The sequence below is a fragment of the Terrapene carolina genome, unplaced genomic scaffold (assembly GCF_002925995.2).
Source record: "Terrapene carolina triunguis isolate 2854851 unplaced genomic scaffold, T_m_triunguis-2.0 Scaffold33911, whole genome shotgun sequence".
NCBI lineage: Eukaryota > Metazoa > Chordata > Testudines > Emydidae > Terrapene > Terrapene triunguis.
This window is the reverse complement of record NW_020698262.1, coordinates 11,428,324-11,444,729: the sequence shown is the minus strand read 5'-3', so window position 1 is coordinate 11,444,729 and position 16,406 is coordinate 11,428,324. Positions and strand designations below refer to the sequence as shown.

General features: G+C 44.0%; 1 protein-coding gene across 1 annotated transcript in view; it reads left to right on the top strand.

Annotated features, from left to right (window-relative positions):
* The window catches only part of LOC112105764 (large neutral amino acids transporter small subunit 1), a 58,959-nt gene that overhangs the window by 18,245 nt on the left and 24,308 nt on the right, over nucleotides 1-16,406 (top strand). The window contains exon 2 of the mRNA XM_024198681.3: nucleotides 7,184-7,309. Coding sequence (XP_024054449.2) covers nucleotides 7,184-7,309 — 126 coding nt within the window. The remainder of the gene's footprint in view (nucleotides 1-7,183; nucleotides 7,310-16,406) is intronic.

The window sequence follows — 16,406 nt, the reverse complement described above, 5'->3', positions numbered from 1 at the left end:
TTTTTTTTTTTTTTTTTCCCCCTCTAACACTGTTCCCTTGTGGTGGTCCTGGTCCCTGGCCCAGTTCCCTACTTCCCTGAAATTAACTCTGAATTTTCTTGGGTGTGACTCCTCCACTCTCGTGCACTTCCAAGATGTTGTGTGGCACTGTAGCTGCCGTGCGTTTGGGTCATGGTGTTTCTGATGCAATTGTCCTCGTTTGCCTGCAAACCAGTGTAAGTTATGTCATGTTTGCTTTGGGCAGAGCCATACCTCTTCAGGTTAAATGGCCGGATTCTCTGCTCTACAAACATCCAGAGCATGTGTACACATGGGCACTCTTGTGCTGGCTGAGCATGGTAATACTCTTTACGCCCTTCTTGGAGGGGTTTATTCACGGTGCTGTCAGCTGGTGATCCCGTTTTTAAAAAACAAAAAAAACCCTTTGGAATCTGTTTAAAGGAATTTGTTAATAAAAAATAGTTCTCAGTGGGGTCAGCTCTAAGTGCTGGTGGGCCCCATACTGTGGTATTGCAGACATGAATGAATTTGTCCTCAGTCCCTCATGTGAGGTAAGAAAGTATTATCCCCATTGTACAGCTCGATAACTGAGGCACAGATTAAGTGACTTGCCCAAGTTCATGCCAGGAGATGAGCAGAACTGGGAATGTAACCCATAGCCCCTGACTCCGAATCTAATGCCTTAATCACAAGAATGCCCTGTCTCTCCTTGGGCTCTTGCTCTCCAGTTCTCTGTGGAATCTGCTGCCCTTAAAATCTCTTGAGGGGACTATGCAGGAACCTCATGTTAAGGGCTGAAGAGGCACATGGATCCTTGTGAGCAGACCCTCCTCTTGGGATTTTACAATAAAATGTTTTCAAATTTGCTTTGTCTCCTCTCTTGAGATCAGTGCAGCTTCTTGTTACCCCGGTTTTGTAAAGCTTTTGCAGAGAAACATGACTGATCAGCTCACTGTGTATGTTCAACATGGGCTGAAATTCCCCTTCTCAGAATGATGACATCTGCTTTGCACCCGTTCAGATTAAAGCAGTGGCCAGCTAGGACTCTGTTTAATGGAGGGGCAACCACCATTCCCCTAGCTTCAGAGAGAGTGATTAGCTTAAGACTTGCTGAAGGGACTAAAGGGAATGGAAGTTTCCCTAGGTAAATGTCTTCCACTCAAACCCTGCTTCTAATGCATAGTGTCTCAGATCAAAGGAATAAACCTTTAGGCATTAAAGAATCCTGTCCCTTTCCACTTGAGATCTCTTAAGAAATGGAACATCACTGAAATTTGTCCTCAAGACTCAGTGAAACGTCCCCAGGTGCTCTTCTCTCTAGTAGCATGTCTATACTGCAGAAAAAACACCACAGTAGTGAGTCTCAGAGCCCCCAGGTCAACTGACTTGCAGGGCTTGTGCTACGGGGCTAGAAGTAGCAACGTGGACATGTCGGCCTGAGGTGATGTATCCATCTCTCTAGTAGATGAGACAATATTACTTAGTGCTTTGAATAGCACTTCTAACATTGAAAACACTTTACATACATTAACTTTGCAGCATCCCTGTGCGGTAGGCAAGTGTTATTCCTCTTTCACAGATGGGGAAACAGAGGCATAAAGAAGTCATGACTTGCCCCAGCCCATAAAATGTGTGAGCCTGGTGTCGAATGTAGGATTTCTCAGCCCTGTGAACTGATGCAAGTCATTTCTCTATTAATGCCCAATATCACAGGGTGGTGCTTAAGGTGAATTTAAAAAATGGGATGAATACAAATACTTCCACAACATTTTACATTTAAAACCAGGTGAAGGGTTTTTAGGCAGCCCCTTCCAGTGCCTCTAGCACAACCTTGCTGGTTAGGGTGCAACCAGAGGTGCAGAAGGGCCAGAAAGAGGCCAGCGTTTAGCGTGCAGGCCGAAGGGAATGTCGCAAAGGAAACGAAATGGCTAAATGAAGATTAAATGGATGTTAACACTCCAAGGGTCCGTCAACACTAGGGGAGAAAGGGTGTTCTTAAAAGTGTTAGCTCATGTTTTCAAATCCACATATAAACAGGGTTAGTTGTTGTATTTTAACACATTTGCTAGCTGAGGTGAATGCTAGGTTCTCCCCAGAATTCACTACCGAGTTGTGTTTAATAATAATATAAGGAGATATACCTATCTCATAGAGCTGGAAGGGACCCCGAAAGGTCATCGAGTCCAGCCCCCTGCCTTCACTAGCAGGACCAATTTTTGCCCCAGATCCCTAAGTGGCCCCCTCAAGGATTGAACTCACAACCCTGGGTTTTAAAAGGTGGAAGCTATTGTGTGTTAATGATCATGTTTAAACACACCTTTTCCCCTAGTGTAGACATACCCTAAGGTTGCCTTACCTACCCAGGCAGGGAGCTATTTTATAGAACAGCTAACTTAACAGTGCCCCTTCTAAGAAAATACTTTAATGTAGATGCTGTGTGTTCACTTGTTACACAATGATAGGAGCTCCATCTCTGAGCCATGCTCCTGCTGAGCGTTGATAGGGCTGCCTGCTTCTTTTCCTACTGAATAACCTCAAAGTCAGACCACTCGGTCGTGTTGGAATGAGGCACGGAGATATGTCCTATCTCCCTTGAACAATATGTAGCAAAGGAGCCATGTTCTATGGATTTTAATTGCGGGGGTGGGGTGGAGAGAAGGGTTTTTTTCAGTTTGCTACAGCACCGTCAGTTCCCAATCCTATGTTCTCTCCTATATATTAAAGCAGGTCAGCCAAAGCACAGCCCGTGTAGCATGCAATGCAGAACTACATCCACAGTGAAAGGAATCCCTGGGGGAGACTTTAGGTCCTGCACAGAGCAGCTCTGGGTCAGGATGGAGTGTTTGTGTCATAAACCCCCAACATTCAAACTCATGAGTTGCATCCCCCCAAAACCGCCAGATTGGCTTAAAAATTATGATCTATACATATACATTTTGGGTTCTTTTAGTTTTGAGCCTCTAGGCTACATTGGGTCACACTCTCATGCTTTTCTCTACAACCGTGAGGGCCAGAATTCTTTGTTTAAATGAAAGCTGAAATTCTCACAATTTCACATGACTCCAGAAACAGAAGCTTTAAAAGAAACCCCTCTAATTGTCAAGAGAGTTGCCACAACGAGCATTTCATTTTAGGACCTGTTGTCTTTTGTAAGGTTCTCAGACCAGGAGGGACCATTGTGATAATCTAGTCTGACCTCCTGCATAACACAGGCCAGAGAGCTGCCCCGGAATAATTCCTAGAGCAGAGCTTTTAGAAACACATCCAGTCTTGATTTAAAATGGCCAGTGGTGGCGAATCCACCGTGGCCCTGGGTAGAAAGTTGCACAGTGGTGGGTGTGATCTGCTCTGTTTTATACAAATTTGATTCAGCCTTCAAGCTTCTGTTGCAGTCCTTGGGCGGGCAGAGTTTGGGCATTAGAACAACCGGTGTCCTTGCCATGCTGTGTGCTACAGTGAGCTTTTCATGCTGTTTGAATGAATGATGCAATCGTGGTTCCGTCTTGCTTGGGTGTGCTGCGTCACCAGGAAATCCACTCACTGTGATGATTCATTCAAACACTAAGAGCAACACTAACCATTTATATCAAATCCACACATGCATAGTGTGTCCCTGCACCCTCAGATGTACAGGAAACCTTAGTCCGGTACTGGACGGGCCTAGGCAAGCACACCTACGTTCACCCAGCACCACAGGCGATATTCTCAGCTCTGGAAGCATGGTAGTCATGTAACTACCTGAACTTGCCTTCCACGGGGTATATCTTCTGAACATGATGTTCGCAGGAAGAGTAAGGCAACAGCTTTATCAGATGTTTAGACCCCATCAAATGCAAGTCAGGAACTAACAAATTAGAACATTTAAAAGCAAAAATATTAAGTGTGTGTGTGTGTGTGTGTGTGTGTGTGTGTGAGAGTGTGTGTGTGTTTTCCCCTTCCTCCTCCACCCCACTTAGATTATCAGCTTTTCCTCTCTTTTATTGCCTTATAGGGCGGCTGTGAGGCTTACTTAACTGTTGGAGGCCTTTGGCTGTAAGTCCATAGGTGGAGGGAAATTACTACTGGCTGGCATATGGAATATTAACTACAGTTTGGAGGTTTCACTGGTGTGATTCTGCCAGTTTGGGGTACATCAATCCTGAGGTTCAGGTTTTCAGCATTCAGATTCTGGATGGCATGCCCCATTTCACAGTCTGTCACTGCCTGCACAAATGTGTCCAGCAATTTGTGCAATCTCAGCGGTTTCCACACGTTTCCTAAACTTTCTGCTCAGCTCTCCCTGGGGTGGCTGTTTCAAATGGCCAGAGGAGAAAAACCAGCTTTTTAGTCACTTCAGTGTTCAGGCTGGAAGTCCATGGGTGACTATACTATTCAGGATCTCAGCCCCTATTCCCCCCCCCCCCCCCCCCCCCCCCACCAAAAAAGAAAAGGAAACGAATCCTCCACCGATATTTGAAAATGGAAAACCCCCTCCAATGCATGCCAGCATCACACCCAGGCTATGTCTGCTGTACCTGGAATGTAAACTCTGACCTATTAGGGATAGAAGGCTCAGTAAGGCTCTTTGCAGCACTGCACAAAGCAGCTGTTTGGAGAAGGGATCATCTTTTCTTAATATCTGCAATGTTGATATTCGCACATTGGGGCCCAGCTCCCTTCTTGGGGTGCCTAGGCACTACTGTGATACGGTGGCAAAGCAGTTCAGCTGCTGGTAGTGCTGGATAGGACCTTGCCACTCAGTGCTCTTGGACTCCAGCTCCTGTGGACTTCTCTGGCCGGGCTGAGTGCAGGGAGCTGAGAGGGGTCACTGACTAGCTTGGGGGGAAGTGGGCGGAATACTTACTTAAGAGAATAATCACATCTTTCTTTAAAAGCTCTGCGGAAAGTACCACCTGGCTGGGGGTTTCCCATCTGCAAATCAACTCTCCCCGCCTCTGAAACGGAACCCGTTGCTGCACCCCGTCGGTGGGTGGGTGAAAGGAGAAGAGCTGATCGGGAAGATGTCGAGTTGGAGGGGTGGGACACCCTTAGCCCTCCCAAACGCTTGGGGAAGGCTTTGTGTGTGGTTGGCTGTGTTGCCTTGATTCCATCGGAACAAAGTGGAAAGAGATACAAATGTGCCCGTCTCATCCCTGCCTGCCGATAGCAGAATATAATAATTCTCCTTGGTGGTGTGACTGCAGGGCTCTGCGATGTCCACCCTATCTGTGCACAGACACGTTAACTCCTTCCAGCCCAGTCAGCCGGGCATGCTTGATACCACGCTGCCCCTCCCCTCCTTTCCACAGGGGAAACCAGTGAGTTCAATCCGGGCCAGGACTGTCACATGGTGCCGACAGCCACCCCTGTTTGTTGTCTCTCTTTTTCTTTCTGATCAGACTGCCGGGGAAGCTGGTGTCTGTGAATCTGTAGCCCATTCTCACTCTCTTCTGCCCCCTGCCTTCAAAATCACACCAGTCCTGCCCACAGCACGAAAGGTGTACCTGTTACGTGAATAAATGACCTGTATACTACATATCTTGGGGAAGTGTTGCTGCGTTTGGCCGAGGATCCTGTTGAGTCCGGGTTGTGCTGACAGTAGTTTGATAGGGGATGGGGGTTGTTTTGTGATTTGTAGGCAGATGCCTGTTGCAAAAAGTAAACCGGTGACAGCCATGCATTGGAATGTACAGTAGCCTGGGGTCTGGTCTGACCCATCCTGGAACATATACCACCCCACTTGGCTGCCTTTCTCCTCTGTTGTCTTTTAGAAAACTCATCTGGCTTCTGAAGACTAAAAATATACATCGCAGCCCACATGCGAGAAGATCAGAACTAACCCGTGTGCAAAATCATGGCTCAAGAAAAACATCAACAAGATCAGACACCCCAGAGACAACTCAGTGACTGCCTGGATCCAGGCCTGCAGCCAGCAGCAGGGAGCTGGGTGCTGTACTGGATCCAAGCTCTGGGGCAAGCATAGGGTGTCTGTGCATTGGAGAGAGGTGATGTGCTTAGATTTGGGTTCGAACAGAGGAGAACAGGCTGTGGGCTGCTGCCCACTATACGGCATACCATTAACCCTGGTTTCACCTGGCGCTACTTGCCCATCTCCCCAGCAGGGGAGGGGAGCTGGACAAGGAGAGTGACCACAGGGTGAAAACTGTGTACTCTTCTGATCACTTACTATCTTAAAAGGAAATAAAAGGTTTTGTTAGTGAGCAGCTTTCACATTAAAGGTGGCAAAATGCCTTGTGCTTTTATAGGGAGGCAGTGTGATCTAGTGGACAGCGCGCTGGTCTGGAAGTCAGGAGACCTGATTTCTAGTCCCAGCTCTGCCTCTGACCTGCATTGTCACTTTGCACAAGTTGCTTTTCCTTTCCCTCCCACTCTGTATTTGTCCTGTTTACTGAGACTTTAAACACCTCAGGACAAGGACTTTCTCTTCCGGTGAGTTTGCACAGTGTCTAGCACTGTGTGTCCTCAATTTCAATTGGATGCTGTTGTAATGCAGGTAATATAGCAACGCTAGAAATAGCTCCTGGAGTCTGTATTTCCATGGTGATTATATGTAAGCTGGCTTGACCATAGAAGTAATGGGGTTGGTTTAGGAGGTATTGAAGCCATGTACTTTACTGTTAGTACAATTTTTATGATGTGTCACTATACCCATGTAAGGGGCATGTCCCTGCTCCAGAGAGTTGTAATCTGTAGAGACCGCCTTCTTGAAGACAAGAAATAGGGAGGGGGAGGGATTCGTCCCAAGACAATTATATCTTAAATATTTATTTTTAGTCCCTAACCCGTGTTAGCTAAAATATGGCAAACTTTTGACTATACGGAATAATATACCCCAGGGAGTATGTAGACCCAGTGTCCGATAAGTATTCTCAGGGGCTAGAGATCTCTGACTTTGTGGATAATATGGAGGGATTATACTACATTAAATAACATAGGGTTACTACTGAATATAATATACTCTAATAATAATATAGAGATTTTCTACCAAGTCTTTAGAAAGCAAAAGAGTCCTAAGATGGATGCAATTGTGAGCTCTGTTCTTTTTCTTTCTTTCTTTAAGCAATTTGTGTTTACTAAATTTTAACAGAAAGCAAAGGCCGGTGAGAAGTCCCAGGGTATGTTTTGTGTTCTAAAGACTCGTTGCAGTGGAAACTGATTTGTCTCTCCTTATCTCTGTCTTTAGTGTTTCTCACAGCGGTGAATTGTTACAGCGTGAAAGCCGCCACCCGCGTCCAGGATGCGTTTGCAGCGGCGAAACTGCTGGCTCTTGCTTTGATCATCATCCTTGGTTTTGTGCAGCTTGGGAAGGGTGAGTATGTCTCCTATTTTTGCTGAGGGAGAGAGTGCAAGGCTGGTGGCTAGAGTGGGGGACTGGGAGTTCGGACTCCTGGGTTCTCCTAGCCCTGCCATTTCTTGTGCGACCTTGGTGGGTTTTTTATTTTTTTAATGTCACTAGATGTAAACAGTAAAGCACATAAAACTCTTTTTTGAGACAAGTTCCATACTATGTTGCAACTTTAACTGAATTCCTTCCACTATCTTTAAAAACAAACACACCAACTCCAAGCTAGTGCATATACTAAGCAGTGATACCTTCACATCCGGGTTTATAAATGATAAGGATAGGTTATTTCCTCCTTTCCATCATTCTCAATATGACTGAATTAGTTTTCTTGCCAAATAACTGATAGTGGAGCTGCTTATGCTCTCACCTGGGGAAAGATCAGGCATTGAGTCTCTGCCAGTTGTGGAAGGAAATTTTTGTCCTGTCGTTACATCATGAAATCACAGTCACCATAGTGTCTCAACACAACACATCCTGATGACTCAATTTAGCCTTTTTGTGATGCTAAAAATAAATTCAGGATTGTTTTCATTGTCCTGAGGGTCAGGCTTATAGGCTGCAAGGCTGTCTTGCAAATTTCAGGATGTATCTAGGCAGTACAGTAATAAAAATAAATTAATAGTAATAGCAATATCATAATCCAGTCTAATTCCCCTTCCCCTCTGCCTCTCAGGGTATTGTAGCAATTGGCTACACAGCTTTCAGAATGTGCTTATATCCTCTCACCTCCAGAATATATCTATTTGTGTTTTTAAAAATCATAATAGACCAAAGTGACCTTCAGATGGGTCCAGAAATATTAATTACTCTAGAGAATCTGTCCCCAGAAAAAATTGTACAAAGTTGTGTTCAGAAGCTATCATAAATGCATTGCAAGAGTCTGTTCTCTTCCTGTGTGCTTGAGTGACGTTTCCAGCAGTCCCTTTATAAAGGCAGGTGAGCATGTGATGGGGTGTGTATGGGTTTGTCTATGGATAAGCTGCCATATTTTACATCTTTAATGGGATTGCTGGAATTTATGTTAATGGTACACAAAGTATTCCACCATGCAAGGTATCTTCCACTTAATTCAGCCATTGGTTAATTTGGTTCCCTGTTTAATTTGATCAAAATCTAAGGGCCCAAATAACATTTATTAAATAACAGGATGTCCATCTTCTTATCTTGATCTCTTTAGCCTGATGTTATTGGGTAACCTGATCACTAAAAGCACAAAGTTGTCTTTTAATGAAAAGGGAAGACTGTAATTCTGAATGAAATCAGAGAGCCCAGGAGAGAGTCTCCATGATAAAAGATTGGTACATCTAAAGGTGCCTAATATTTCTATAAGCCCTGACATATTTGACCGTGTGAGAGGGATCCTAGTGATCATGTGGATAATTGACCCACTGCTCAATGCAAGTGATAAGAAGAGACTTTATTAGAATAAGATGAATAGAAAATCCCGGTTAATTTACAACTCGTATGCAAAATGGGCACTCCTGTCTGGGCAGGGACCTGCTGTAGGTCATTGTTGCACCAAATGCCAACTTTCTGTCACCAAGACTTTTAAAAATATATATTCAAATATTTAAAACCACCCCAGAGCTTGTGTGGAGTCTGCTATCGCCCAGATACAGGTTTAGCTCATGAGAGAACAGAAATTCCCTTAAACGGGCTATATAACTCTCTCAGTTTCAGGTGAACCGCACCTTTGAACCCCTTCTTGCCTTGTGCAAGGACATCCACTTAAGGTTTCAGGCTCCCAGTCGTCACCTCACTTGGGCAGAGACATCTCTCTCTCCCTCCAGACCGGGAGTTTAGGCTTGCAGTCCCTTTACATCTCACTGTGATCTCCCCATCAGGGTCCAGCACCTGTGGGTACCCTTTCTCCAGGGCTTACAGCAGTGTACATCACTTACCAACCAGCCTCCACAAAGCAAAATACATTTATTTGTAAGGTAAAAGCGTTCCAGAGAAGACATACAAAAACCAATCAATGTTCCTGCACGCATGCTAAAAGCTCACCAGGTGTCACCCATCAATCTTATGGAGTCCTAGTAGGCTAAAGTCTTTTAAACCCTTCCGCCAGGGTTGGTGCCCCCACCCCCGTTGGACAGATGGTCCTGTCCGTTTGCTGAGTCAGAAAGAAGGCCCTGAGTCAGTTTAAAGTCAGCCTTTTTATGCCAAAAGCCCTTAGGTTGTCTGTTGGTCTCTGGAAAATCCAGTTTGAACCTGCATAGGCAAGCCTTCAGGGAGCGGTACCTCTCTGGGGGTGTTTACAACCCGAGTGATTTGCCTTAATTGTCTTCCACTCTGTTTAGTTCTTGGCAGAGGCTGTGGTTTCCCCCCCCGCCCCGCCCCGCCTATACAATCCCTGGCCCACAGTGATACATAAACCATTCCTAAACGTAATACAATATGATCCCCAGAGATAGTGCATGGGTTGCAATATCTGTCCCAGTGGTGACCTGAGCACACCACTCCTCTAGCAGCTAGGACACAGTGTTTCCAACAGGATCATGTTCATTCATCAAGAACTAATCAAAGCCCTTATCTTTGTTGGCTGTCGGTCACACACTGCACATAGCAGTGGTAAATGTGAACTGCAGGCTTTGTGCTGAGACCTAAACTGCCCCAGCTGTCTATTGACAATCGTCCACCAGTCTGTATTCAGCACCCATGAGGTAGGTGGGACAGAAATGGGATATCCCTTACAATGCTGGCTCCTGCGGGTCTTCACGAACATAGACGGACAATTGTAACTGATCAGATCGTGCCCTCTATTGATGGCTGAAAGCAAACCAGAGGGTGAGAAGATGGGACCGGAGCTTTTCCAGGGCACGCAGCTCAGCCGCGTTGTTCACAACGTTGAGGGAGCGCTCCCTATTGGAAGAGAAGGGTAGCGGCAGGTAGCTTCTGCAGTACACTCGAGCCATGCTACAGGGAGCAAGGAGCCAGGCATCCAATCCCAATGGCAGTACAGAGAGTTATTGTTCAGCCAGGTGCCCAGCTTTTCGTTCCTGGTCCTGTGTACAGTTTGCCTGCTTCCTGGAGAGTCTAAAATCAGATGGATTTTTTTGGCAGGGGTATAACGTGTGGGTGGGGACGGGGACAGCTCTGTTAATTGATGCTGGATATGTGGCCTGTCACTGCTAGGTTGAAACCAGCCAAGATCCGCAGTGATTGAGAATTGCTATGCAATGACTCTTGTGTGTCTTTTTGTAACTGGTTTGTGGGTTCCCGTCCATTTCCTAGTAGTCGGCATCGGCAAAAACACCCCCGTCATTGTCATTGTCCTCCCAGAACGGTCTGTGCACTTTTGTCTACATGACCCCTCGTGTATGGAACATCCTCCCTGGACTAGTCTATAAGGCCACTCCCGTGTCATCCTTCATATCCCTCCCCAAGACCCCCTTCTAGTGTGATGACTATAAGAAATTGACCAACTAATAATAGTTAGGTAGGCACACTTGGGGGTAGTTGCTATTGATTTTAAAAAATGCTCGGGCTGTATGTTTTATCTCTCTTGCCCACCTGCCCCCTTTCATAGGTTGCTGGTGCGCTCAGATTGTAAGCTCATCCTGGCCAGGACTGCATCTTCCTGTGTGCATGGAAAGTGCCTAGCACATAGTGGGCACTACTGTAATACTATTAGTAATCAGCCCTTTTATTGGCAGTCTTTGCAGAGAAGCCAAGGATTAAATGGGGCAGGGAATATTGTGTCGCCCCCGAGATGGCTTTTCCAGGACTGGGTTGAGGTATGTTGGCTGGGCAGTCGAGGGATAAGTGGCACTGGTGCTAATTTACTGAATTATCAGAGGACTTTAGTCTCCAGCGCTATCAGCTGACACTAACACTAAACTCTTTATCAATTGAAATTTTTTTAAAAATCAGCTTAAAAAAAAATAAAAGATTTCTCTTTGGGAAGACAAAGGAAGCATTCTGCTTATTTTTTGTTGTTTCCTTGTATAGTTACCCTGTGAACTTACAACTTTCTCAAAGATAGGGAAATGCTTTATCTCAGATTTGATTAGCGAGCAAACTTACCCTTATAAAAAACGTTTCCATAGGACTAGATAAAAATGGATGAGAATTTTGAAATCTGGGTTTTATGAAAAGAAACTTCTTTCAGGGAGCTATGCAAGCACTTTTTTTGTTCAATGTGGATAAATAACATATTTATAGCTTGTCCTGGCAAATTCACTTCCCTGCCTCCCCCCGACACTTTTAAATTCCTGCCTGACCTTTCCTTTGGGAGACACTGCTGTCTTTGCAGAATTTCTTGCTTCTTCAGAGGATTTTATTCCCCTTCCAACTCAGTGCCTACAGCTCTAGAGGAACATTGTTCAAGGCTTTGTTGCAAAATATACTTCCCTCCCCCTTCCTGCTTTGCTGAACTTAATCACTTTTAGAAGAAGGAAAAAACACAAACAAATCCTCTCCTCCAATTTCCCAGTAATTACCCCGGGCCAAGTGAAAGCTTTGTTTTTTATTTTCTGTTTATTATAGTAATAAACACTTTTACTCCACACAAATCTTATTCTCAGGTCTTTTCCAGAGTATGAGTCAGATTTGGCTCCTGGTTACATAGGTGTAAAATCCACATTAACTCTAATGACACACGAGTGTAACCAAGAGTAGAATTTAGCCCTGTTCATGTAGCAACCATCCTATATCTTCCTCCCTTATCACCTCTCTACTCTGTCTCTCTTTTGCAATCTTACTTGATAACCTCCCTTCTTCCTCGTCTCTGTGCTTCTTCATTTTTCTCTCCACATTAGTGCATACTTGTGTCAACAAGCAACATTTCTGCCAACAGATGAGGGGTGTTTTATATCTCAGTCCATCCAGCAAAGCCTTCCTGATTGGAGCTGGGTGCTCCTTTTTTCCGGCTCTTTAACAGACCTACCTAGGTGCCCGTGAGCTGCACAACAGGGCAGAGTATAGGGGTCAGAGGTTGACTGGATTATAAACACTGTTTGTTTGTTCCCTCATGAAAATGGAGGTTTGCTAATATAAGAGTATATTGGATACTATTTATCTCTGTAAATACATTTTGGGATGTTGTTTGCATGGAAGTTGTTAAATGTGGATTTCCAGTTTTTGGTGGGTTGTCCTACAAAATCCCAGACATGTCAGGATCCTTTCCATGGGATCTTGCATTTCTGAAGCACTTCACAGGCCACTGTGGTGTGGAACACACTGCACGTTTAACAACTCTTGCTGAAGTACATTTAGGACAGAAAGTGAAGAGTAATGCGATTAGAATCAATAAGACAGTCAGCCCTTTAGGGCAGACACCATGTCTTCCTTTGTGTTCATACAGCACCCAATACAATAGGGCCCCAATCAGGATTGGAACCTTTGGCTGTTACCACTGTGCAAATAAGTAATAATAAAGCTATCCAATTGAAACTCATGGTGCGGTTTGGGCAGGAGAATCTCATTACTCACATGGGTTTTAGGTAGGACTGTACATGACTGTTCTGTAGGCAGCTTTGTTTAGAATCTCTCTACCTGAAGTAGATAACTCACAGTCATTCCATGTTTACAAGCTGGCCTAACTCAAGAGACCTACACTTCTTGTTTGTTTAGTTTTTTTCTTTAACAAAATGCGAGGTAGAGAAATCTCCCTTGTCTAATACTTACTTTCACCAGCCTCACAATGGAAGAATCTGTCTCACTGATCGTCTGCTAGATTCACGTATTCATCTCATGTGCCCTTTCTCATCCTCCATTCATATTTTAGTTTCCATCTTCCCAAAGCTAGCACTTCTCCTTAATCTCAACACAGAGCTGTAAACCTGCTACAGTAGCAATACAGCAAGGGGACTATTTTCCTTCTTTCTCCAGTAACAGAATTATGCTGGCATCACATAAGGTTGCACAACATCTGGTTGCTGGATCTCTTGCAGGCTAATATCAATAGGCCTTGTGTATAAAGTGCTGGCTCTTTAAAATGGGTAATTTTTCTCAAAGCCTGTTAAACTCTGAGTAGGTGGGTGACAATAAATCCCATTTCCATGGGAAATACATTTTTATTCTGTGTGTCCTTGTTATCTTTTAGACCAATCATTATACTCTTTGGACAAAAGGAACTCTTAGCACTACGAGCTCCGTGAATTTGATGCTTGGTTGGCAATTACACTACTCTACAGCCAAAATGCTTCTGAAATAAATGTAGTCAAACTTTACTAATTCTGGGTTACTGAGAACGAAAATGATGCTTAAAATTGTTGATTGGCTCTAGTTTTCAAGATATGCTATTGGGTCAGTATATACGACCCTTGACTTGGGAATGGCGGAGGATAAGTGAGTTATAAAGGGAAGGGATCTCAATTTAAACCAGAAATGACTAAAATACATCTTTGACTGGATCTATGAATAAATCTATGACTGGGTTTGGACAGTACTTGCTTTTTAGGCAAAACAATGAATGATGCAATCTGAAGCTGGTATTGCGTCATACATGATATGAATTGCATCGTGTTATTCCTAGAAGTCATGGATGATGCAATCATAACGAAGTTTACATCACTCTGCTGAACAAATTGCCCTATATCAGCTCTAGCAATCATACAGTGTCGTGCTCTCTTATTTGTCAGTGTTTGATTTTGCAAAGTGACACATTTCTGTTTAGCCAAAGTGAGCAGAGATGCCTCGTACTTGTGTGAACAGTGCAGATAACTTCTGCTGTTTGTGGTGAAGTGACTTGCATCACAAAAGCGCAGTATAACCACTATGGTTAAGAAAGCCTATCACCTTTATTTTGGCTGCAAAATTGGAGATCAGGACAAGAGGTGGGCCCCACACATATGCTGCAACACTTGTGCAACAAATCTTCGCCAGTGGTTGAACAGGAAAAGGAAATCTATGCCTTTTGCAGTGCCAATGATTTGGAGAGAGCCAACAGATCATACCAGCAATTGTTACTTCTGCACGGTGCCTCCAGTTGGGAAAGGTGTGTCAAAGAAGAAAAAGTGGACTGTACATTATCCAAACATTCCATCAGCTATACGCCCAGTACCCCACGGAGAAGGACTGCCGGTTCCTGATGCACCAGAATCAGATGAGGAAGAGGAAGAGGATGAAACTTCTGGTCCTGAACCATCAATGTCACAGGACCCGCATTTTCTTCCATCCTCCTCCTCTGAACCACACCTCATAACACAAGGTGAACTGAATGACCTTGTCAGGGATTTGGAACTACCCAAAAGTAAGGCAGAGCTGTTGGGCTCCAGACTACAGCAGTGGAATCTCCTGGCAGGTGATGTTAGGGTTTCCATGTTCCGTGACCGTCAAAAGGATCTTGTCCCATTCTTCTTCATGGAAGGTGATCTTGTAGCCTGCAACTACATCGATGGTGTGATGGCAGCCCTCAACATCGTTCACGATCCAGATGAGTGGAGACTGTTCATTGATTCATCGAAGACGAGTCTTAAAGCTGTTTTACTGCATAATGGCAATGTTTTGCCATCAATTCCAGTTGGTCATGCAGTCCATATGAAGGAAACCTATGACAACATGAAACAACTTTTGAGGTGCATAAACTATGACCAACATCAGTGGCAGCTTTGTGGCAATTTGAAGGTTGTTGCTCTCTTGCTTGGTCTGCAGACTGGATACACAAAGTACTGCTGTTTTCTCTGCGAATGGGATAGTCGTGCAAGAGATTCCCACTACATCAAGAAAGATTGGCCACTCCCACAGTCATTGGAGCCTGGGAGGAAAAGTGTTCAGCATCCACCACTTGTTGAATCAAGGAAGATTTTGTTACCACCCTTACACATCAAGCTGGGTCTGATGAAGAACTTTGTCAAGGCCATTGACAAAACACAAGCAGCTTTCAAGTACCTCCGTGGAAAATTTCCAAGGTTAAGTGAAGCTAAGATAAAGGAAGGTGTCTTTGTTGGTCCTCAGATTCGTGAACTTCTTCGAGATGATGCATTTGACCATGCACTGCGTGGCAAGGAAAAGACAGCATGGAAAGCCTTCCAGTTAGTGGCAATAAATTTTCTCGGAAACAACAAGGCAGACAACTACAGGTTGTTGGTGGAAAACCTCCTCAAGGCATACAAAAGCCTTGGTTGCAACATGTCACTAAAGATACATTTTTTGCACTCTCATCTAGATTTTTTTTTCCGTCGGACTGCGGAGCACTGAGCGACGAGCATGGCGAGCGATTTCACCAGGACATTGCAACAATGGAGAAACGCTATCAGGGCAAATGGAGCCCATCAATGCTTGCAAACTATTGCTGGACAGTGACAAGAGATGCTCCATTTAATGAATACAAGAGACAAGCCAAGAAGCGCCGAGTAGACACAGAATAGGACTAAACAATGTACAGAATAGTTTTTTGCCTTTTGTTTCATAATAAATTTTATTTATATAAACCTTTTGCTGATTTTTAAAGTGTTACATAAACAGGACAGGTGAAATATTATCATGTAAAGCAACCATAAACACATGAAAAGACCTAGGTTTACAATTTATGATTAAAACTCTACTATCTACACAATATACATAGACATAAAATGTAAAAACTTAAATATCTTAGAAACAGTAGCCAATCAGTTGTTTTAATTGTCATATTTGAATTCAGCACATCAAAATACATAATAAATAGCACATTTTCTCTCTGAAGCAGACGACTTCTCAAAAATTGTAGACCAGTGTTATTGTTGTAGCAAAGTACACATCACGTTTGAAATATTTTTTGCAGCAACTTGGCTGGCTCGGAGGTCTGGGAGGTAGAAGGGTTGGTATGTTCCCATGGCATTTCATTTTGTGTCTGAATGGAGTTCATTAACTTTTTTTCATTATTATTTTTCCTACCACTATTTTATATTTACATGATCAGTAAACAGTGGAAAGTAACAATATTGTAGTCTCTTATTCAAATGTGGAAACTTTGGAGACTTTTATAGCCTGTCTGTCTGCAATTCCCCCTCAGTCCTTGGCTCTGTCTTTTCTCTCTGTTGCGAAGTGTTTTCATTACTTTAAGAACCGCAATAAAATTTTATGGCAAAGAAAACACGTGACCATATTACCCTTTGCAAAACAGCATTTTCTTATG